The 22,105-nt window shown below is 48.1% G+C and overlaps 10 protein-coding genes across 10 annotated transcripts; 6 read left to right on the top strand and 4 right to left on the bottom strand.

The window, feature by feature from the left end:
• Window positions 1-99: 99 nt before the first annotated feature.
• On the top strand, window positions 100-1,036 carry LY89DRAFT_603305 (putative nicotinate-nucleotide pyrophosphorylase; the record flags this gene model as incomplete). The annotated part of the gene is made up of 2 exons (XM_018210294.1): window positions 100-910; window positions 957-1,036. 2 exons carry the CDS (start codon window positions 100-102, stop codon window positions 1,034-1,036), a joined length of 891 nt encoding a protein of 296 aa, XP_018060839.1.
• Window positions 1,037-2,517: 1,481 nt separating this feature from the next.
• Window positions 2,518-4,011, top strand: LY89DRAFT_692458 (GroES-like protein). The gene is made up of 2 exons (XM_018216541.1): window positions 2,518-2,681; window positions 2,752-4,011. Exons 1-2 carry the CDS (start codon window positions 2,670-2,672, stop codon window positions 3,802-3,804), a joined length of 1,065 nt encoding a protein of 354 aa, XP_018060838.1. The 5' UTR covers window positions 2,518-2,669; the 3' UTR covers window positions 3,805-4,011.
• An 809-nt stretch (window positions 4,012-4,820) lies between these two features.
• On the top strand, window positions 4,821-5,273 carry LY89DRAFT_603246 (uncharacterized protein; the record flags this gene model as incomplete). Its single annotated transcript, XM_018210292.1, has 2 exons — window positions 4,821-4,905; window positions 4,960-5,273. The coding sequence occupies 2 exons, from the start codon at window positions 4,821-4,823 to the stop codon at window positions 5,271-5,273; spliced, it is 399 nt and encodes a 132-aa protein (XP_018060837.1).
• A 174-nt stretch (window positions 5,274-5,447) lies between these two features.
• On the top strand, window positions 5,448-6,779 carry LY89DRAFT_769369 (uncharacterized protein). Its single transcript, XM_018221815.1, has one exon. It carries the CDS (start codon window positions 5,808-5,810, stop codon window positions 6,393-6,395), a length of 588 nt encoding a protein of 195 aa, XP_018060836.1. The 5' UTR covers window positions 5,448-5,807; the 3' UTR covers window positions 6,396-6,779.
• Window positions 6,677-6,991, bottom strand: LY89DRAFT_603160 (uncharacterized protein; the record flags this gene model as incomplete). Its single annotated transcript, XM_018210289.1, has 1 exon — window positions 6,677-6,991. A coding segment is annotated over one exon (315 nt), but the record flags the coding sequence as incomplete, so codon positions are not given.
• A 1,028-nt stretch (window positions 6,992-8,019) lies between these two features.
• On the top strand, window positions 8,020-10,370 carry LY89DRAFT_790498 (uncharacterized protein). The gene is made up of 2 exons (XM_018223376.1): window positions 8,020-8,231; window positions 8,282-10,370. The coding sequence occupies exon 2, from the start codon at window positions 8,346-8,348 to the stop codon at window positions 10,008-10,010; it is 1,665 nt and encodes a 554-aa protein (XP_018060834.1). The 5' UTR covers window positions 8,020-8,231; window positions 8,282-8,345; the 3' UTR covers window positions 10,011-10,370.
• A 314-nt stretch (window positions 10,371-10,684) lies between these two features.
• On the top strand, window positions 10,685-14,048 carry LY89DRAFT_692455 (uncharacterized protein). Its single transcript, XM_018216540.1, has 2 exons — window positions 10,685-11,501; window positions 11,556-14,048. Exons 1-2 carry the CDS (start codon window positions 11,038-11,040, stop codon window positions 13,882-13,884), a joined length of 2,793 nt encoding a protein of 930 aa, XP_018060833.1. The 5' UTR covers window positions 10,685-11,037; the 3' UTR covers window positions 13,885-14,048.
• A 111-nt stretch (window positions 14,049-14,159) lies between these two features.
• Window positions 14,160-15,055, bottom strand: LY89DRAFT_743802 (uncharacterized protein; the record flags this gene model as incomplete). Its single annotated transcript, XM_018220983.1, has 2 exons — window positions 14,160-14,515; window positions 14,566-15,055. 2 exons carry the CDS (start codon window positions 15,053-15,055, stop codon window positions 14,160-14,162), a joined length of 846 nt encoding a protein of 281 aa, XP_018060832.1.
• A 410-nt stretch (window positions 15,056-15,465) lies between these two features.
• On the bottom strand, window positions 15,466-16,603 carry LY89DRAFT_769357 (uncharacterized protein; the record flags this gene model as incomplete). Its single annotated transcript, XM_018221814.1, has 3 exons — window positions 15,466-16,228; window positions 16,279-16,475; window positions 16,517-16,603. 3 exons carry the CDS (start codon window positions 16,601-16,603, stop codon window positions 15,514-15,516), a joined length of 999 nt encoding a protein of 332 aa, XP_018060831.1. The 3' UTR covers window positions 15,466-15,513.
• A 2,805-nt stretch (window positions 16,604-19,408) lies between these two features.
• LY89DRAFT_678740 (uncharacterized protein) lies at window positions 19,409-21,146 on the bottom strand (the record flags this gene model as incomplete). Its single annotated transcript, XM_018213770.1, has 2 exons — window positions 19,409-20,426; window positions 20,548-21,146. 2 exons carry the CDS (start codon window positions 21,144-21,146, stop codon window positions 19,409-19,411), a joined length of 1,617 nt encoding a protein of 538 aa, XP_018060830.1.
• Between the last annotated feature and the right edge of the window lie 959 nt (window positions 21,147-22,105).

The raw sequence follows: 22,105 nt of genomic DNA, 5'->3' as shown, positions 1-22,105 counted from the left end.
CATCATTGATAATGACTCCATAAACATTGCTTCCGTCTGCGACGTTGGTAGACGTTTTACTTTCTTCTTTTCGCTGGACGTTCCATTCCCTCAGACATAATGGCATTACAACACGGAAAACCCGCCAACCTCCTTCCGGTCCACTGGAAATCCCAAATCACAGAATGGTTCGCAGAAGATACCCCATCTTTTGACTACGGCGGCTTCGTGGTGGGGGATGATGAGCGGACGGCTACATTATTTGGCAAATCGAGAGGTGTATTGGCTGGTGTACCATTCTTCGACGAGATCTTTAGCCAAGCGGGATGTACAGTTAAATGGCATATGGAAGAAGGATCTTGGGTCGAGCCAGGAGCCAAGGGCAAGTTTGCAGTTGCCACCGTTACTGGGCCTGTTCGAAAGCTGCTGTTAGGAGAGAGAGTGGCGTTGAACACGCTGGCCAGATGTTCCGGGGTGGCGACAAAGTCTAGAACGATGGAGGAGTTGGTGCGGAAGGCGGGGTATACTGGCATTCTCGCAGGCACGAGGAAGACTACACCGGGCTTTAGGTTGGTTGAGAAATACGGTATGATTGTCGGAGGTGTGGATGGACATCGGCATGATCTTTCGAGTATGATCATGTTGAAGGACAATCACATCTGGGCAAAAGGGAGCATTACAGAAGCTGTGAAGACAGCGAAATCTGTGGGAGGATTTGCCCTAAAGGTCGAGGTGGAAGTTGATAATGAGAAGGATGCCGATGAAGCTATTGCCGCCGGTGCGGACATCATAATGCTGGACAACTTTGATGGCGATGGCTTGAAGGTTGCCGCACAAAATATCAAGCAGAGATGGGCCGGCAAACGAGAGTTTCTGCTCGAGTGCAGCGGCGGTTTGACATCCGAAAACGTTGGGACGTATATCAATAATGGTATGGTGTTATTTTGTCCACAGATTACCAAACTAATAAATGGTAGATATCGACATCATCTCCACGAGCTCGATACATCAAGGAGTACCCCACGTTGACTTCTCTTTGAAAATCGATCACAATTAATTGACTTTCAAGAGACCAATACTCGAAACTTTTGGCGGACTCTCGGTGATGGCTTTATGGCCTATAGTGAGTTCATGTTGACGGCTTGCTTCAGCACTTCAGATTGCCTTGGAAGCACAAGCCAATTTCCACATAGTCAGTTCTTGCAGACCTTCCTTTTCTGTTGCTCCAACGTTTCCAAAACGTTGCTGTTTGTACAAGAAGTCTGCCACAATGTCTAAGTCCGCGTTGTCAATTGAATGATTCTTGTCTTTCATTCCTGTCTTGCTAAGTTTTCCAATGAGCTCTAGGTAGCTTCCTGCCATGACTACCATCAGAATTATGCTTTTTCATTTAATCAAGAAGTGGGAGCTCAAACGAAAAGTTCCACGAGTAGTCGCTTCAGGCTTGACAATCATGCACTCACAACCCGTGAGCCAAGCAGTTAACCCCCGTTGATCATCTACCCTGGCACCGGTACATCCTAGCCTTCCTCAAAAGGTTGTCATCAATCGTATCGAGTCAACAGTATTCTCAACCATTCGTAGAGTTAAGACCATGAAGGATCTTATCACTTACGCTGCAAGTAACCGTTATTGAACTTCGTAATGTAGTCTCCTTGAATCTCCAGAAAAACTTTTAGCTTCTTTTCTTCCAAACCTCCACCCAATTTCGTTGCTCGCTGTCAGCATTGTACAGTCATCTTTGGGTCTTCATTGTGTCCACTCTCTTGTTCTCCACCAGCAAACAGTGCAAGTCACTCTGCTCGAGATCAGACTTTCGCGACAGGTCAATCTCCAGCTGGATATCAGCATTTGACTCCAAATTCGAGTGCTAAATCTGCGTCTGGACATTTAGCCTATATTCGACCAAGATGTCAAACGGAAGAAGTTTCTAGACCAAATAGAAAATGTCCTGCGTCCGGATTGTGTGACACTTCGCGAGCTAATAACACTTTCGCCCTCAGTAACACATGCTTTCTGCACTCCAGAACTGAGGAAACTGAGATGAAAGGTGCATGCGACATTCGGGAAACTGCGGCATCGTTGTGCCTAAATGCTGCTTGGGAGATTGTTTTCACGATCTGCAACGCATCGAAAACAAGGGTCGACGTCTAAATATATATGGGAATTCTCCGTGTACCTAGCAGAAGTGTAATTCTAGAATCAAGGAAGTTCGTCATGACTGGTGATGTGTCAGGGTCCGCGAAGAAGCTGCAATGATATGGCATGACGAGAAGGAATTGACAATGCCTTTTTTGTGCCACCACCCCTGCGTTCTTACATCCGCGCAAATAGAGAGATAGCGTTGCATTTGTGTTCCCTCACCTTTCTTTTGATGTCCATATCCCCAGGTGATTCCTCGAATTCAAGCATCACGTGGTGTCGGTTTGGGGCGGCTTGACCAATTGAGGACAGTGATTGGAGCGGGTAAAGTTGGATAAATGGGATTCGTTACCAAAGCTCTGGCGGGGTTGTTTCTTCGTGGGGGCAACTCTTCCGAACGCTATCAAGACTCGAGGAGTTCCGTCAACGGAATGTCTGTCTGTCTGCCAGTTTCCTCACTTAAATACGGACGCATTTTGGATCCGGGCTGAGAGTCTAAGACAATACACTTCACGCAAATCACATCAAAATTACAAGGAAATCAAAGAATGGCAGAAAGCGTACACCATCCCCGTCCTCTTTCGCAGAAGCCCCTCCAAGGTCGAGATGTAGCTGACACCACCTCAACAGAATCTCTCATTCATTCTCAACAAGCCTCTCTCGTTGTCATTCGAAGAACGCCCCAAGCCTACCCTCAAGTCCCCTCAAGATGTCCTCATTGCGATAAACTACACCGGTATCTGTGGCAGCGATGTCCACTACTGGCAACACGGCGCCATTGGGCCCTTCGTTGTGAAGGACCCCATGGTCCTTGGACACGAGTCCGCAGGTACCGTCGTCGAGGTTGGTCCCGCTGTCAAAACCTTGAAGGTTGGAGACAGAATCGCTATTGAACCAGGAACGCCCTGTAGGCACTGTACACCATGTTTGGCTGGACATTACAACCTGTGTGACGATATGCGATTCGCAGCAACTCCTCCTTATGATGGCACACTGGCAGGCTTCTACACCGCTCCCGCAGACTTCTGCTATAAACTCCCCGAACATGTCTCCCTACAAGAAGGTGCTCTTGTTGAGCCTCTCGCCGTCGGTGTCCATATCGTCAAGCAGGCAGAGATCAAGCCTGGTGCAAGTGTTGTGGTTATGGGTGCTGGACCTGTTGGTCTGCTGTGCTGTGCAGTCGCAAAGGCATTCGGTGCCTCCACCATCGTTGCTGTCGATATTCAACCTGCACGACTTGAATTCGCCGCTTCATTCGCCGCCACACATACCTTCATGCCCGAGCGTGTTTCTGCAGAAGTGAACGCAGCAAGACTGTTGAAGGAATCAGGGCTCATCGGAGGAGCAGACGCGATCATCGATGCCTCCGGAGCTGAGCCATCTATCCAAACATCTATTCACGCTCTTCGCAGAGGCGGTGTATACGTCCAGGGCGGTATGGGAAAGCCAGATATCAACTTCCCCATCATGGCACTCTGCACCAAAGAGATCACTGCCAAGGGAAGCTTCCGTTACGGCAGCGGAGACTACAAGCTCGCTGTAGAGCTTGTTGCCACCGGAAAGGTCGACGTTAAGAAGCTCATCACCGGAACCGTAAAATTCGAAGATGCCGAGAAGGCATTCCAGGATGTTAAGGCCGGGAAGGGCATCAAAGTGCTGATTGCGGGACCAAATGAGAAGTAAGTGAGCAGTCAATTAGTGGTGCGTGGTCTGGTGGGACTGGGAGTTGGGGAAGAAAGAGAAATGTCGGCAACGAAATAGTACTGTAATAATCAATGCAGAGAGAGGTGTGGCATTATGCTTCCTCGCTGACTTTTTGTGTTTCCAAAGGACTTACGATAGTGTGTTGTTTAATTCCGCTCGTTCTAAGCTTTGATTGCGGTCTGGAATACTTGCTGCTTTCGAATGTTTGAATTGATTCCAGACAATGGATTCTTCGCAGTCGAAAACAAAAGTCTAGGAAAGGGCGTGAGATTTTGGACTAGAGATTTCACAGCCCTCTTACAAATTATCCACGATGCAAAATGCAGCGCCTCAACAGGAAACAGCCGAAACGTCGTACGGTGGCTTGGTCGTACCTTGCGCTGTCCGGATGACAGATAATAGAACTCGACGAATTCACTTGCGCGTTTGATGACGTCGGAAATGCCTCATGTCTGCCTACCCTAAGGTTATTAATTTATATCTCCTCTGCGAAGCCAAAAAAAACACACATGCCAAGACCCTAATTGCCGCCCATTTTCCACTTTCTCTCTACCAACAATTGTAAGTCTCCAATTCTGTTCCTCTTGTGGTTCTTGTTGGCGTTCGGCGTCAGCCTACAGTGTCTCATCAGGCGCCACACACGGCTTGTATTACCCCACATGTCTAGGATGGACCCCGACATTGACTGTTTCGCCCATGGCAACTTCGTACATTCCATTCACGCGCACCGAGTCCGGTCTTGTCTGGGACAGACAGACATTCATATAAAATGGTCCGGCTGACACGAGAACGTGCTCTGTCGAACGGAAGCGTCATGCTGCCTCCTTTGTTCTCATCTCCTCTGCTGCAGATGCATATTCAAGATGCTCAACTTACTTCGGCAAGCGCTTACCTCCAGAACAGTGACATACCGGCTCGATTCCGAAGATCTTCAGCTCCCTCCTCCTCCGACGGTTCGAGGCAAGAAGAGAACGAGGTCAAATTTCCACGTCGTCATGAACGCACACGTGCAGGAACCGACGAAGAAAGATGCAGCTGTTGCTAACAAGCATACCGGATTTCCCGAACCCTTCAGTGAAGGTAAGTCGGTCAAGAAGAACACACCTAGTTGGAGGTTTCTGATAAATCACGCAGACCGAAATACCACGCTCCCGCATCCAGAGGCAGATACATCTCCAAATGCCACGATTGAAGCTCCAGATGTCGACTTGACACGAACACACTCCCGCAGCTCGTTCCTCCACCGCAAACATCACTCGCATCACCTATGGAATTCTCATGATACGCCTGAGAAGATGGGTCTTTACGACAACATCACATACGCAGACGATGACACTGAAACTCTTGCCCCCGAACATATCGAGAAGGCGAACGGTGTTGATGGTATACACGAAGAGGTCGAGCAGAAGAAAGGTCTTTTGAAGAAGTTGGTTATGCATAAGGCGTGAGAAAATTCATGGTCTGTAAAAGTGTTTCGGTCTGTTTGAGCGCGGTGTTGCATGGGTTGCGTCGGATGGTTTGGGCATTCGTTATTCATACTCCCGTTCTGCTGAGCAGTGGACAAATATAATTCGTGATTCTGATTTGTTGTTGGTTTTGTGTTGTACGTCTGTGAGGGCCTGGGCCTCCTTCACTGAAACGGTTGGTTCTCGCCGCAGGTACTGTAGAAAAAACTGGACTGAACGTTGGAACTGACAAATTGTTAAACATATACTTACAACTTTCGCTATGAACACACAACACTGAGAATATATCTTCCAATAACATACACGAGTAGAAGAAGTGAAAATAAACAATAGATTCCCCATCAAACAAAGTTCACTCATTCAGGGTCCCGCTGATCTTAAAGCCTTGGCAACCCCAGCTCCCGGCACCAACTCGGGACGATCAAGACCTCGGCCCAACCTTATCCATCTTATCCCATCTTATCAAACCTCAGTCTCTCACTCTCGAGTCTCCTTCACATCACATCACCAACCACCATGGAGCGACGAAACCTCCGCTCAGAACCCGACCCCAAAATCAAAGCCCAATTCAAAGACACACCCTGGGCAATCTCCCTCTTCAACGACCCAATTCTCATACCCTTCACCAACGACTCCCGCGTCCCCAAATCACATACAGGCGATTCCTTCTGCGCCCAAACCCTCAACACGCCCACCACCATCTCGGCCTGGCAATCATTTCACCGGCTCCCTTCTTCTTCCTCCCCTTCTGCTTCAAATCAATCCACCGAGACCCTAACAGTGATGAAACTCGGCTCAGCTCTAAACGGCCACCCGGATATCTGTCACGGGGGTTTTGTTTCGTTGTTATTGGATGAGGTGATCGGGTCCGCGGTCGAGGAGCGCAGGCCCAGGGATAAGAGTATGATGACGGCGTTCTTGAAGGTTGATTATAAGAAACCGGTGAAAACGCCAGCGACGGTGCTGTGTAGGGCGTGGTGCGAGAGGGGGGAGGGGAGGAAGATGTGGGGAAGGGGGAGCGTGGAGGATGGGATGGGGGGTGTGTTTGCGGTGGGGGAGGCGCTGTTTTTGGTTGTTGAGAAGTTGGGTGGTGCGAAGTTGTGAGTTTGTAGTGTGAAAAGAGAAGAGTGGTTGTGGAAGTGTAAGAGGTGGCTAGGCTGTGAAACTATGGCTGGCAGCCTCGACCACACATGTGGGGTAAGTACCTGGGAGATTGAAGCGTGAACCTGCAGCTGCTTTAACGATAGACTTTATGCTCCTCACGATAGACGAATGCTTGTTGAAGATTGTATATATATATTCTAGATATAGATGGCAGTCATACATTACGAGAGCCGGTAGGCACTGTTTGTTTCAGCAAAGAACATCAGTCAGAATAAAATCACTTACTCATAAATTACTTCGGCTCCTTTCCTCATCCCACTACCAATCCACATCCCACAATTAATCTTATCCCTATACCTCTCATCTCCTGTCTCCATATCTATAAACAGTCTCATCTTGTAGCTATGTGGATCAACATTATCCGCTAACTTAGGATCGGCAAGCCGAGCCAGAACTTCAGGAGGTCCTGTCCTCCAGCCATGCGTTTTGATGACGATATGAGCCGGTGGTTGATCATAGGTCTGAAGTATGTAATTCGTTTCGAGCCGGGCAGAGCCGTCGCTCGTGATGATCTGGCTATCTTGACCTCCAGGCTGTACGTGTGAGAAATGCAAGCGAGAAAAAGGGGGGCACTTGGATGCATACTAAGACTATCCCAGAACCCCAAGAGCCTGACCAGGTGCCTCCAGTGAATGATATCCAATTGCGATGGCCGAAAGGGGTAGCACCCACGGATATCTTTGGGTTTAATGTGACGGACATTCGAAAGTCGAGATTGAATGATGGATGGGGTAAAGAAAGGTCGGGGTGGGGATAGTGAGATGTGTGATCTGAGGCTTTTGGGGTGCTTGTGACCATTCAGCAAATATTCGATGGAGACTAAAGAGAGGAAACTAAAATGGTTTTTGTAACCCAATCATATCTCAACGAAACACTCAACTTACGCTTCATCAATAGCCATATCGCCCCACAGAAAAGGTTGCTGCTGAGTCGTTGACATCCATGGCCCTTCTGCTGGTCCTGGTTCTGCACTCTTCATGGCCTCAGCATCGTCTGCCTTCCATCCTACCGACATACGAGGATCGCTCGGGCTTAAGTCCTTCATCTGATCCATGTTCCCTCGCAGCACATTCGGACTGTAGACGGTCCAATCCGTGCCCGGCGGGGATTTTCGGGCCGAAGGATCTCCGACTCGTTCAAGGTCCTCTTTGGTGACTTCTGGTATGGGCGGAGGCTTCACTAGAAAGTCGTTCATTTGCCTGTAGAATCCGGGATCCATCGTTTTTGTATAAATGAAGAATGAAGAAGGAAAATGCTGTTGCTGCGAGCGTAAGTACGGCGCGACCATTTGCCGACTTCTAGGCCGAAAGATCTGGAGCCAGCACCCTTGGTGCACGTGCTCGTTAGATCTTCGGAAATAAATTCAATCTTTGTAAAACAATGACAACGCGTACAATGCACTATGAGAGGTACAGGTTATACTGGTCGTATCAGAGCAGCATCAAACTTGATGCTTCCTTCAAAGAGATGGAGCAGAGAACAAACTTCCGAGTCTGATCTCAGAAGTGAAGCGCGTGTCAATTCGCTTATAATAAGGTTACGTTAAGCGCACTCGCTTGCTGGGATTGAATGTTCTGCTGAAGCAAGTACATTCAATACTGGTCAATCACCCACGGTACCACGATCTTCGAGTGTGAATTTCTCAGACCAACTGTATCCAAACACCAAGACGACTTCGGCTTCAAGCGAACAATCACCACATTGTGCTTTGTTGCACTCGGTGGCTCCAGGTCTCTGGACGGGGAGGGTTGTTGGTGGGCAATACGCTCTCTGTTTGTATGACCATCTTTTACCCCTCACTTGAGAAGGTCTAATCAGAATACCAGTCTCCAGTCGCAGTTACCTATGCAATCCTATTCGTGAGACAGTGCGGCCCCTCCGACGTTCAAAATGCCTGCTATGCTCGATGACCCTTCCAGCCCCGCCATCTACCGTACCTCAGGCTCCGCACCCTTCCCAGACCCTCACGACGAACATCCTCCTTTTCCTCCCGATATATATCCTCGACAAGTTACGCTCCGTGATCGGGTTACTGTTGCAACAATCATACCGTTCTCCTCTCCGAACCAAGTCCCTCCGTCCCTCCTCGCATACCTCAGCGATCAACTCAACACCGAGATTGACAATGGAGATACATACCCTTTCATCGATACTATGCCGGCGGACAAGTTCTCGTCCTACTGGTTTCAGAACTTTGGAGCTATCATGTTACTGGGAAATATCGAAAGTGTAGAAGATGTTCTCGAAGGCAAGAATTGGGCTGCAGAATGCTTGGGGAGTTACTATATCAAACCAAATTACCCTGGACGAAGCAGTCATATCTGCAATGCTGGATTTCTTGTGACAAATGCGGTCCGCAATAAGGGTGTGGGAAGGCTTATGGGAGAGAGCTATCTGGAATGGGCTCCCAAGCTTGGCTATACTTATTCGGTCTTCAACCTTGTCTATGAGACGAATGTAGCGTCATGTCGGATCTGGGATGCGTTGGGATTCAAACGCATTGGACGAGTCAAAGGTGCTGGTAACTTGAAAAGTTATCCTGGGCAATTGATCGATGCTATCATTTATGGACGAGACCTCGGGCCCGAGGGAGAGGATTTCGTAAGTGAAGAACGCTTCGACAAAATCAAATTCTACTTAAAGTACGGAAAATACCCAGCTGGGGCGGATCGCGCAGAGAAGAGTAGACTTCGAAGTGCAGCAACGCATTACAAGCTTCTTCCAGAATCTGACAAGCTGATGCTCAAAGACAAAGAAGTTATCTCGGATCCACAAAAGCAGTACGAGATTGCTAGGAATGTGCATGTTCTCCAACATGGCGGGATCAACAAGACAACAGCAACCATTGCCGAGAGGTACCACTGGGTTCGGATCAAAGAGACGGTCAGTCTTGTGATCAGGAATTGTACGCAATGTAAAGAGCTAGGAAAGGCCCCCATTGTACGCCCAGATGGTGTAATTCGACCAGCACCACGGGTACCACCGCCAAACGGTCAAGGTGGCGTGAGTGCTGCTGGAAGAGCTCTCAGCCTGTCTCAGCAGGACCACTCTCATGACGGCTTTTCAGGCCAAGCTGGTCAGGGATCTGTGTCTCCGCAGGTGCTCAATCGAACACTTCCCGGACAACACTCTCAAGAACCTAATTTCCAGTCGCAACCACCGCAGCAGACAGCACCAATAGCGCGAATGCAAGCGGAGTATCTACCTCTAGATCCACAGATCATGGAAGATGTGCGGAATCATCTAGGAGGATACAACCATGAACCCCTCTCCAGTCCTGATGCTGAAGCACATGACCACTTCCACGATGGTCATGACCATGATAATGATCAGCATGACTCTGATTCCTTTCAAGCAATGCTTGGTCGTGGACACGGTCGAGATGGGGATGGGAATGAGGACATGGATATGCTAATTGATGCTACGGAAGATGGAGAACACGAGCAAGAGCATGAAGACGAAGATGGAGCCATCATTCAACTACAAGCTGAAGCTGCTGCAAGGGCAGCAGAAGAGGCATTGAAAACTGTGGGCAGGGAGTACGGTGGAGGTTGATGAAGACACTTGAGCTTTTGTGTCAATGAAGGACCGGATGAGCGTTATCCAGAGCTGGAGTAATTGCTTTAGAGGCCTCCTGGTGTTAGAGACGATTGCTTCTGCATGCAAGACCGAGAATCATCGGTGCATGAGGCTTCGAGATAGCTCAGAGCTTATATCATAATTCCAACAGAAGTTCCAACAGTCAAGATACACGATTGGCAATATTATGATACTCAAAAGCTTGTGATACCTAAGTTTGAGATTTGGTCTTCTGGATCAACAATCGAATCGGTAATTGTCAGTCCAGCCATAAGCGAGCCTGCTAGTACGCTTGTCTAGCCTTGTATCTAAGATTTAAACTCACGAAAGTCCGTCCGTTTCTTGGACCTCCAACACGCAAAGTACGGAATGCATCTGTACATCTTTCTCTTTGATCTCCAACACTAACCGAGTCCGACATTCCAACACACAAAATCTACAGAATTCGTTCTAAATACTTCAGACAAGACCCGCCGAACGCTCTTTCTCACAATAAGCTTCAATGTCAACAAACCAGACACGGACAATGACGCTGCCCTCCCTGCTGAGTTTGACCGTCATGGCGTAACGGCTCCGAGACCATGAAGAGGGACGTCTAGTGAAAATGAAGCAGGAAGATGATATCATCGAACTCAACGAATTCTCCGAACTACGAAGGGAGTTACCGAATATGATCTGGGAGACAACACTTCCTAAAAGAAAACAATTGTGCATTCATTTCCCGTTATTTCTTGAACGCCGCCTCATCCTTCACTGGGTACTACTCACCTCACTCTTCACCTATTAACTCAAATAATCCCTGGCCTTAGATTGTTCGGCCACTAAAGAACCGTCTTGTGGTGGCTCATCTGCAGCCTCACAGAAACAATGTGACGGCGTTCCGCAAGGCTCTCAGCCACCAGCCAAACCGAGCGCAAACAAGATCGGAGCCCGAACCTGTGAATTTCGATGAAAAAGTTTTCTTAAATCTCCAAACGACAATACAGGTTGGTATTACGCAGACATGGACCCTCTCACGGCATTGTCCGTCGCTAGGACAATAGTTCAATTTGCCGACTTTGGTACTAAATTGTTCTCGGAAGGCTATGAGATGTACAAGGCAACTACAGGGGCCCTGACCGCCAATGACCAGCTTGCGCTCATTACTGTTGATCTTCGTGTTCTGATTGAGAAGCTTCAACAGTTCCACTGGGAATTTGTCGGGGAATCTGTGGCCAAATCACCATCAGCCGATGAACAATACCACCATGAGATCGTTGAAAAGATATGCGGAGATGCGGTGGAGCTAGCTGATCATATTTTGAATCGTGTTGATGGTTTGAAGGTCAACGGAAAGAAGCACCGGAAATGGAACAGCTTCACGCAAGCCATCAAAAGTTTATGGTCGAGGGAAGAGATAGCTGGATTGGTTAAGAGACTTAGCAACCTCAAAGATGCTCTCCTAACGAGGGTCATTTACTCCATCTGGTTGGACGGTACCAACCCCACGGTCTTGGTCTGTTGCTAACTGCATTGATTCAGGTCCAATCTCCGTGCTCAGTCAATCAGCAACTCCTCAACCTTCGACCGGCTCGATCAGCAGACCCAGCATATTATTACCAAACTACTCGAGAGCACCAATCAAGTGGAAGAAACGCAAGGAGAGCTGAAAGAATTCCGTAACCAACTCGCATTTTTGGCAAACTACTTGGCTCGTATTGAAGCCGCAAATGTGGATGAACATCGTCAAACACGGGATGCCATTTTGAACTGCGAACGAACGTATAGAGGTCAAAAGTTGGACCACGTCATAAGCAAATTGCAGATGCTAAGTGCTACCCAAGCTGATGAAGCTAAGTTGAGAAAAAGTGTGAATGCAATCTTGCTTGGAAGTCTACATTATCCCACCATGACAAGTCGATATGAAGCAGTTCTAGAAGCATACCCGCAAACATTTGAGTGGGCCTTCCAGACTTCAGGGAATGGGCAAGCGACTTGGACCAATCTTTCCGAATGGTTAAAATCTGGAAATGGCCTCTATTGGATTCAGGGCAAAGCGGGCTCCGGCAAGTCGACGTTGATGAAACATTTGTTCGAAGATCCTCGAACCCGGAGTTATCTTGAGAACTGGGCGCATGACTCAGCTTCTGATGGTACAGAGCCAACAACTCTCTGTGTTGCTTCCTTCTTCTTCTGGAACAGTGGAAGCTTGGAACAGAAATCGCAGACTGGACTGCTCCGAAGACTTCTTCATCAGATTCTTCTCGCGATACCCGACCTAATTCCTATCACATTTCCTGAACAATACGCACAGATATATTCGAAACAAGCGCACAATGAGTTGTACCCTACAATTTCGTGGTCTCGGAGCGAACTCACGAGAGGTTTCGGTAGTATAACCAAGCAGAAATTGATATCCTGCAAGCTATGCTTGATCGTCGATGGTCTTGACGAATTCGATGGTGATCACGAAGATATGGCGAAGCTCTTCAAAATGGCCGCACTATCACCAACTGTGAAGATATGTGTGTCAAGTCGGCCATGGCAGGTCTTCAAGGACAGTTTTCATAACCGTCCAAATCTGCAACTGCAGGATCTCACATACAACGATATCCGAAAGTACGTCAGTAGCAAGTTCGACCAAAGTGCGGCCTTTGAAAGGCTCGCAGAAGAGGACTCGTCTTCAGCTCACTTGCTAGTTCAAGAAATTGTCGACAAAGCAGCAGGTGTGTTTCTGTGGGTTGCAATCGTTGTGAAGTCTCTCATCCAAGGTATAAATAACCGTGATAATGTGAGCATTCTGCAGCAGAGATTGTGGCGTTTTCCAAGTGAGCTGAAACCTCTCTACGATCACATATTCAACAACCACATCGACGACCTTTACAAGCCATGGGCGTCAAGAGCATTTCAGATACTCCGAGCTTCACGAGCAGTCTTTGCCCATGATGCGCCTAGTTCCACGGAAAATCATCTCACCCTCCTAGACTTGATGTATTCCATGGAAGATGAACTCGACGTGCAGTCTTTCAGACCACTCGACAAAAAGTCACTAACTCAAAAATGCCACAGTGTTGCCATTCAGCTAAATACACGGTGTGCCGGCTTGCTGGAAGTACGTCAGGAACCCGAGATTTACTCACGGGTTGAGTATATGCACCGGACTGTTCGAGACTTCCTCGAAAAGGAAGAGTGTTGGGCTCAGCTTTTGAGTTACACAGCCCGAACAATGTTTAACAGCTATCTTTGTTTATTCAGAAATTGCGTTCTATACATTAAGTATAGGCACCAGATCAATTCCTCTCAGAGGCTGGTCGGAAGAGCTTCTACAGCAATGCTGTTTGCTTATTATGCAGACTTGCATCTCGAGACTCATGAGGCACAGATAGCTTTGCTGGACGACCTCGATCGACTTACAGTCAAACAGAGAAAAGTGCGGACGCGGGAAATAGCTATGAATGAGAGTTTCCTACATCAGGCCTTGCGCTATTGTCTAACTGGATACATCCAAGACAAACTAGACAAGCTCGAGCCGAATGCTGCTAAAGTCCGTGCCTCTTCTCTTCTCAAACTTTTACCGACGCGCCGATATTTGATTGGGACGAACGAAATCGCCGTTACTGGCGCAGATTGGCCCAAAGGTATACCGGTTTTCCGACCCATGATAAGACCTGGGTCTTCGAGAGTTTATGATATGACCGCCATCGACGCAGAATGGAACAGGGAATTGCCACCTTTCCGGGAGGATGTTAGAGTTCTGTTATTGAGTTATGCTACCAAAGAAACTGGAGGTTGTCTTCTACCTAAGCAACAATCGCCGGCATGGCTAGAAGTGGAATGTGACACCAGTGACTCGGATACGTCATATTCCTGAGAACTCTTCGATTGGGTTATCATTTATGGATTAACTTTCTGCGAGTGGAACTGTCGGATGAATCTAACGGCATATAGAGTAGCACCAGGAACAGCTGTTGTTGAATAAACCAGTGTTAGCCGTACTTTTGGGATCAGCTTTTGCTATAACTCTTTGTACTTAGGTAGTAGAATTAGGCCTGCTTTGTAGGTCAGATTAGACAATATTATCAGTCATTTCGGCCCCCAATCCATTCGACAGGAATGTTTGGGATCTGGCGTTTTGCTTCAGTTATCTCAAGTATTGGGCGCTTCCCTTTCGACAGCTGCCATGAGATTTAATATCTCTAAGCAAATTTCTTTGTCCTCGTAGGTCATTCTGGCTGACGGAGGTGCAGCAAGAAGTTTTGTCTTCCCATCTTCCCAAAGATCATTGTTTCGCAGAAAAAGCTCTTTCCCAGCCAAACTCAGCCATTGAGACATCCATACCACTTCGCCGTTAGCATACTCGCGATGAGATCTGCCCGATGCACGATTTAAAATCCAAGACATGTACAAAGAGAAGTTGTAGACCGATTCACGGGTCAAGCGTGCGAGGAAGGCATGAAAGTTGAGCTCCTCAGCCTTCTCTTGATCACCATACTCGTAGTGGTCTGCGCAAAGTCAGCATATGTTTCTTGTGACTCTCTTGGATCTATCCTACCGGAATCATGTGCACAATAGCCAAATGTTGGCAAGACGTCGTGATCATCCATGTTTTGGACATATTTTATCAACTCCACCAATTTGTCCTGGCTTTCTTCGTCCTCAGCAGAGATCTGTTTCGCGATGTGGAACGATGAGAAAAGTAACCCGTAGTAGAAAGCTTCTTGAGTTCTATCTTCTGTAGAAAATGGGACTTCGGAGCCGGGCGGACGCATAAGCATGATCGATTCCGCGGCTGCTTGTGGGCTCCTATAAAGTGGATCATCAGGCTGCATAAGCATGGCATCGAGGATTCGGAAGCATTCTTGACTGTCTCCACCACTGAGCGCAAAGCGAGGGGCGTCGAAGTGGAACTGTCTTTGGATGGCTTCTTCAGCAGGATCAAGGCGGGCCCTTTCGGCTTCGACGGCAGCATTCCACAATCGTGGATCGAGATTGTCGTAAGGACTTTCGTACTCATCCGCTATATATTGTGGAAGCTTATCCATTATGAAATGACTTTCGTGAGTGTGTTCTTGCAGTTGATGATCAAATTAAGGAGTGGCTTGTGCTCCCAGACTTGAAAGTCCGTACAGAAATCAAAGATTGTAGTGTTTGTGGTAATGTGGTGCGAGAATGGGGAAGTTGGTGTCTTTTGTGTTTCCAAATCTCTCTCGGAATTTCGGATTTCAATCTAGACTGAAGTGATGGTGGAGTCTGAACTCGTCCGGCAACTAAGATTTGTTGCTAGCTTTACTCTACCGCGGTTACCTATCTACTTGTTGTATTTTTAAGCGAGCCCCTTTTTCCTAAAACCAAAAGTATTCCCGAAAATAATATGACTTCATGAACCTTTCCATCTCGAGGCTTTGCTTGCCATTGTTCCTAAAGTCTTCAATTACATGTGCACCATGTGTCTCTTTGATCCACGATAATGTTCACCGCGCAGACGAGCATTATGAGATAACTAAATACCGAATCCAATACCAGCAAGGACAACAAAAGCCAACAACCCCAAATTAACAACCGACTCCCTTGCCCCCATACTCGGCTTCCCCGTCCCACTCGTACCACCACTCGCCGCAGCCGTACCCCCCACATCTCGACTCCCCTTCGAAATTGTCTGATTCCTTGGAATACACATCAACCTCGTATCTGCCCATGCTCCTCCACCACTAGTCCCCGCATTCCGGTCAAACAACCAAGCAGTAACCAACAACGGCAACGGCGTCTCTAAATCCGTATCATAAGTCTCGAAATTATCTTTCCCCTGCACTATATCGCCGAGAGTGAAAAAGGCGCCAGAAGTAGCGTTCGAGTTTCCGGGGTCGATGATGGGACAGCTTGTTTGGCTTTCTGCTGCAGTTACGTTTGGGACCGTTAATCCGGATGAGCCACCGCCGGCTATGAGGCCTTTACAGGTGCTGGTAGAGTCTTGGGAGAGCGAAGAGATTTGCGAGAGGAGGGCGCTGCATTGGGTGTCTGCCGAAGTCGATGTCCCGGAGATGGAGGAGGAAGAGGAATTTGCTTTCGCGATAATTTCGGCAACGCAAGCAGCGGTGAAGGCTGCTGTGCAGTCACCGTTGTCATAGACTGAGGTCTTGAGTGAAGTAGAAGAGAGCTGGAGGGCGACGACGCAGCCTTGATATGGGAGGGAGGGGTCGGTGAGGTTTTGTAAGGGTCTTCTTGAATGTCAGTGGATGTATTGGTAACTGAGAAAAGGGAAGCTTACGACGTAGATAGACCAAAGCCAGTATTCACAGTGGTGGTATTATCGTCATCAGTGAATGTTGTTCCGACGTAGGCTGACCAGGTCCAGGTTGAGGCGGGGTACGAGGAATTTACTTGGAAACCTGGAACGGAATGTGATCCTGTTGCGTTCACTCCATTGGGAAAAGGATTGTCTGCTCGCTGTAGGTGCTTGATTAACTGAAGCTCATGAGTCAAAGTACCTCCCGGATTGTACTTACACAGCTACTATTCGTTCCGTTTTGCGCGTATGAAGCAGGAATGCAAGTCGCTCCCGCTAGTATTGATAATCTTTTGAAGTTGACCATGGTTCTGTCTTTGTGATAAGGTAAGCGTCTAGATGCTAATATTTAGTGGTTTATCGAACAAGCACTGGCATTGTCTGTCGAGTGTGGAGACATTGCTAAACTTTATACACAGACCAGTAAGGCTGATTTGAGGGAGCGCCAAGGCGCACGCCGCTCGGCCGACAAGAAGCTGAGAACCTCAAGACAACCAATACACTCTCGGTAGAATAGGCTCCAAGAGCAAAAGAATGCCCATCCTGCTTTTCATTACTCGCGAGTGGCCGGCATTTACGAATGTTGGAGTTAAGCGAGGAGGAAGTGGCGCAAGCCCCTGAGCCATGCGACATCACGTCAGGACCAGCGGCTGACAGTGGTGTAGAGCTTGAAAGTTCACCTTCACATTGTTATCGAATATAGATTAACTACGAACTTTCTGGTCAGGTGTAGGAGTTGTGTTGGTTGCTCGGCAAGACAGATGTCCCGGATTGGGGACTCGCAACCACTGTAGCTTCCGACCGTTCCAAATCCACCTGCGATGAAGCATTGTTCTAGAATAAGAAGCTCGGAATAATAGTGTTGGTTGTTCCAAACGGCAAAGCATAAGAGGATGCGCAGAAACAACAAGAAGTATATGATGTTTGGAATGAGCGGTTGATGAGCCTCACTTAGCAATGCACTGAGGATATGCGCAGTTTCGGCAGCTCATGGTAATCTCAACTGGCTGTTCCCCAAAGTATTTCATACTAGAGAAATATTCGAAAACTCAACACCGCGGGTTGTGAGGCGATGTTAAGGTTCTGCCATCCCAACTGATGTCACTTACGCTTCAGACTAGTTAAGCGAGACGATTAAGGGGGGTAAATCTAGCCAGGACTCAGGAAAGGCAAGCGAGCTTCAATGTCTACACAAGACCTTGGATATCATTGGATATATAAGTACACTGGAGATCTTAGTGAAGATCTCTATTCAATTTCCATTCATCTTCCACTAGAATCATATTCATCACATTCAAAGCGTTGTCGGGCACAACTTCATCATCTCTTAATCTCAACGCTATTTTTAAATAAGAATCGGCATTCAAAATCAACCAATATACGCTCTCGTTAATCACTCTCCTCGCCACTCTCATGGCAAGTTCGGTACTCGCTGGTAAACATTTACCCCTCAACTTCCACCCTATAATCCAAACTGACTCCATCTCCTGCAACCCTAAAATCAGGAAGAAAGAAGAATGCTTCAGGTTCCTCACCACCAGCTAAGAGCGTCACCCGCGTCTTAGGTCGTGATGTTCATGAGCTGGTTAAAAATGGCGACCTCATCGAAGCATGTCTTGTTGTCTCTCGAGAACACAGCTCGAGTTCTTTCCTTGCCGACAACAACACCAACCCCATCAATGAGTTTGCTCTCGTTGCTAGCTCAGAATGTGCTTGGTTTGAAAGCGTTTGAATGGTTGCAGTGCCATCGGCATGTATTGTACATAAGACCAAAGTTGATTGTTAGATTGCTATGTTGGGATAAACTCTTTTACCGTTCCTCAGATCCTGCTGGACAAAGGATTTGTGACATACATTGTTCAGTAGTTCCAGACTTCACTCAAGTGAGATGTACGGAGTAAGTTAATGTTCACGTATACGTAACTCGGGTCTAAATATCAAGGCAGTTAGAGGTTCGAGTGTCGGTGGTGGGAATCATAGACAAAGTCCCAACTTGAATGACGAACATCACCAGAGTATCCGCTACTGTCGGCTCGAGAACTGCACGTAGCTATGATGATGCCACTGGCCTTGCATTCATTACCATAATTCGAAATTTCACTTCCCTGGCGGAATAAGCTCACAGTGGATTAACTATAACCCACGGCGAAACGTAGCTTCAAAGGCAACACTGATTCTTCACTTAGATACCTAGGTACACATCTTCTATTCACCACAGCCAGATAATTTCTCCAAACATTGGCTAAATCTCAGCTCATAAAGCCTTCCACTAAAGGAAGAACAAAAATCCTAATGCCCAGCGCAGGGATCTAAGTCAGGTGCTGAAGAAATTAGCAAGCATACCAGATATATTATCTCAACATTCACGTATCCCAGCTCAATGAGAGTCCGGAACCTCTTCCATGCACCCGTCTTCTGAACATCAACTCTTCACACATCATCATCCCCGTCGTTAGAAGTGTCACCCTCCGCAGCCCCTTTAATTCCTCTTCTTCATCCATTATCAGCCCCCTCGATCTACTTGCTGCTCTTTTATTATCGTCCAATACTTTTAGGATAGATAGTTCTCGAGAAAAGAAGAGACGAAAAGGAAATTCCTCTGACACAACTATGGCCCTTGAAATCTTGGTCCAAAGTTGGGAGTTTGAATGTGTAGTTTTGTTCCAACATCTTATCCATTAAAATCTTGAGTTCAAAGTTGGGACTTTGAGCAGTTATATTGTCCCATGGATTTGGAAAATAATATTATCTTATTCAGGCAGCGCAAAAATGACGAGTAGGAAGTTCAGCTAGAAATTTCCCACTATGAAAAGAGGAGCAAAAGAATCTGGTTATTGATTCACTTTGCAAACACCTCATTCATTCAAGGTCGGACGCACACTTGAAGTCACCAGAATATCTCAGAATCGTAGGGACTTTCATGATCTGCACATTCATCATCGTCCAATCCTCACAAATCAGGAACAGAAAACACCAAAACAAGACAAGAAGCATCACGGCCTCAGCCTGGTGGTGGTATTGATACAGAAATTATACCCACGCTAATGTAGTCCCCACCACCAACGCCATAACCAAATCCTCATAATCATCGCCAAATTACAACACCTCACACTCAATCCCAATCATGCTCCACCCTCCACGCATCCTCCGGCACCAACCCCTTCGCCACAATATCACAATCCCGATGTCCCCACTTATCCGCAAACACCCTCCTGCCATGCTCGATCGTCATCTGAATCCCCTGGTCGAAACCCTCGCTGTCCCGGTAGAACGGGTCGCCTTGTCCGCCCACCTGCCGCGATTGCCATGTGTTTCTGCCGCGTGTATTTTCGTGCTTCGAGCCTTGCATGCGGTCGAGGACTTGCATTAGTTTTTGGAAGGCGGGCGAGAAGATGGTGTCTTCTGTCCATTCTCCGCTTGATTCGGGGGTTGGCGTTGCGGTTGCGGGGGAGATGGTGGAGGTTGATGTCGAGGTGGATGTAGTGCTCCCTGCGCCTCCTGGTGGTTTCTGTCCTTCTGCGAATTTCTCCCACGCTTTCTCGGCTTGGATGTCGCTTTCCGTCTTATCTTCATCCCTCTTCTCCGTCTTCTTCACCTCCTCATTATTCTCCCCCAACCCAGCCTTACTAGCAGCAGCCTCACTCTCAGCAATAGCCTTCAATTCCTCCTCAATCGCATTCGGGTCCTTGAAACTCGCCTCCGGCGTCTCCGGCCCCGTCTTGCGGTACAGCACGATCAGATCATCCAGCGAACTCGCTACATCGTATATCAGTCCCGCGGGCACTTCCTTGATGTCGAAATGCGCCATCTCGAGCCGGGCGTGCATATCGCAGTCCGTCATGTAGAACGGGATCAGGGTGTCCCAGCCGCCGACCTCGACGAAGGACGCGACGTTGACGAGGGCCAGGCGGTCGTAGGAGAAGAAGCGCATGGCCCAGCGGGACAGTTTGCCGGTTGCGGGGTCCGGGGCCGTGACATTGCGGAGGGCGTCGAGACATTTTGTGTAAACGGATTCGTAGTCGGAGTAATCGTGTTTGGAGTCGGACGAGGGCAGGATGGGGGTTGTGGTTGTTTGTTTGAAGGCGTAGTATTGGTCTTCGAAGGAGACGGAGACTACGTCCATGTGGGACCTGGGTGCGAGGTTGATATTAGCTTCGTTCATGTGGATAGCAGAGCCGCATGTTTTGGGCTAAGGCAGGCGGATATGCAAGAGGACTTCCAGACTACCAAATTGCGGAATGGAGGACTTACCAAAAGTACGTACTCCAATCCTGGGAGATGGAGTGGAACATGTAGAAAGATTGAAGTTGAGCGAAAGTGAGCAGCGTAGGTGTGACCAAAACATTGACACCCAGCATCTCCAGACGCGTATGATTGAGAAAGAAGGGATTCTGAAGAGACAGCCGCCCTTGCTTATTAGAATCCATCACGCCCGTGTTCTCCACGACGTAAATATCCTCTGGCGGCCATCCTGATGTGATGTACGAGACCACAACTTGTTGAAGCAGGCGCCAATTCCTCGTGAAGCCGATGAATAGAGGGGTCTTTTCGAGGACATGAGGAGTGGGAGGATTATTCCATGATGGAATTGGAGGGAGGTCGGCAGCTGCATGCGCGGCGAGGGCATGTGGGAAGTTATCAACGATGGGTAAACTCCTGGCTGGAGGGGTGGGTTTGTATTTCGGGTACGGAGCCGTGGTTGTTGGCCCGATTAGATTGTCATGGATCTCCTCGAAGATGGGCGTCGAGACGTCTGAGATGTCATTCCGCCAGTAGTAGCTGGTGAGGAAGATGAATAGGAGGGAGATGGTGGTGAAGAAGATGTATCGATCTCGTAAACTCCTCCCCATCTTGACGAAACTGCGACTGCGACAGTTGCGCTCAGGAAAGAAAGAGATCAAGTAAGGTTCCGCGCGCAAGAGAAAAAAGGAGGGTGAAAGCAAGGATGAAACGTATGACAGCACGAGGGAAAAAAATAAGGGTTGTGACAAGTGGCAGCCAGTTACCAAGAGAAAGCAGGCTGTGGCAAACGAAAATGGAACTGTGCCGTAGACGTTGAAAGCAGCAGCACCTCCACAGCCACACCTTATTCACCTTCAAATCCAGGTACAAGAAATAAAAATGGCGAGTATGCTGTGCCTCTTCTCTCTTACCTTATCAAATCGGAGAAGACTGGCCGATCTTATGGAGGGGTAGTGGGGATGAAAGAAAGTTTGCTGGTGGTGCATCCAACGTACAAAGTAAAATCCCAACACGAGATCCGGGCACTTGCGGCGAATTGACCTCCATAGCTCTCCCACCAGCCACTTGTGCGGCTCAGTGTGACAAGAAGTGGAAGAAGTCAACGAATAGCAGACCCGATGATGGAGATGAAACTGGGCTACTGGTTGCACTACAGCTCACAGACTTGACGCGAACCTCGCCCGACATCCAATTAAAATTGCATGTCGGGAACAACGTCCCAAAGCTAGGCAGAAGCATTACCGCATCCGGGTCGAATTGACGTACTGAATTCGTAAAAATCGATGGGTAGAGAGGAGCACCACGATGCATTTAGGCAGACGTTGATTCAGGATGCCTCTCGCTTCATGCGGGTAATGTCCATGGTCTGATATTGAACGACGAGGGAACACGTATTGGCTAAGGGCATTCGAGCCCTTGCACTGGTGTGGCTGGTGACGCTGTTCTGACCTGCTTGTTGTCATCAGCCTCTCAAGTTTGGTACTGGATGCGAAAGGTTGGAGGTGAAGGGTTGTGTGGTTGGTGGGAGGAGTGCGAGGTACCGCATCGTCATGATGGATATGCTTTA

The sequence above is a fragment of the Mollisia scopiformis genome (assembly GCF_001500285.1).
Source record: "Mollisia scopiformis unplaced genomic scaffold LY89scaffold_43, whole genome shotgun sequence".
Lineage (NCBI taxonomy): Eukaryota > Fungi > Ascomycota > Leotiomycetes > Helotiales > Mollisiaceae > Mollisia > Mollisia scopiformis.
Note: the sequence above shows the minus strand (reverse complement) of the source record. Positions and strands in the feature narration are given on the sequence as shown.

Excerpts from the sequence above, each read along its gene's own strand:
- LY89DRAFT_769369 (XM_018221815.1), top strand. The coding sequence starts at position 5,808 with ATGGAGCGACGAAACCTCCGCTCAGAACCCGACCCCAAAATCAAAGCC.
- LY89DRAFT_790498 (XM_018223376.1), top strand. The coding sequence starts at position 8,346 with ATGCCTGCTATGCTCGATGACCCTTCCAGCCCCGCCATCTACCGTACC.
- LY89DRAFT_692455 (XM_018216540.1), top strand. The coding sequence starts at position 11,038 with ATGGACCCTCTCACGGCATTGTCCGTCGCTAGGACAATAGTTCAATTT. Across the intron at positions 11,502-11,555 it reads AGGGTCATTTACTCCATCTG|GTCCAATCTCCGTGCTCAGT; the intron begins GTTGGACGGTAC and ends GCATTGATTCAG.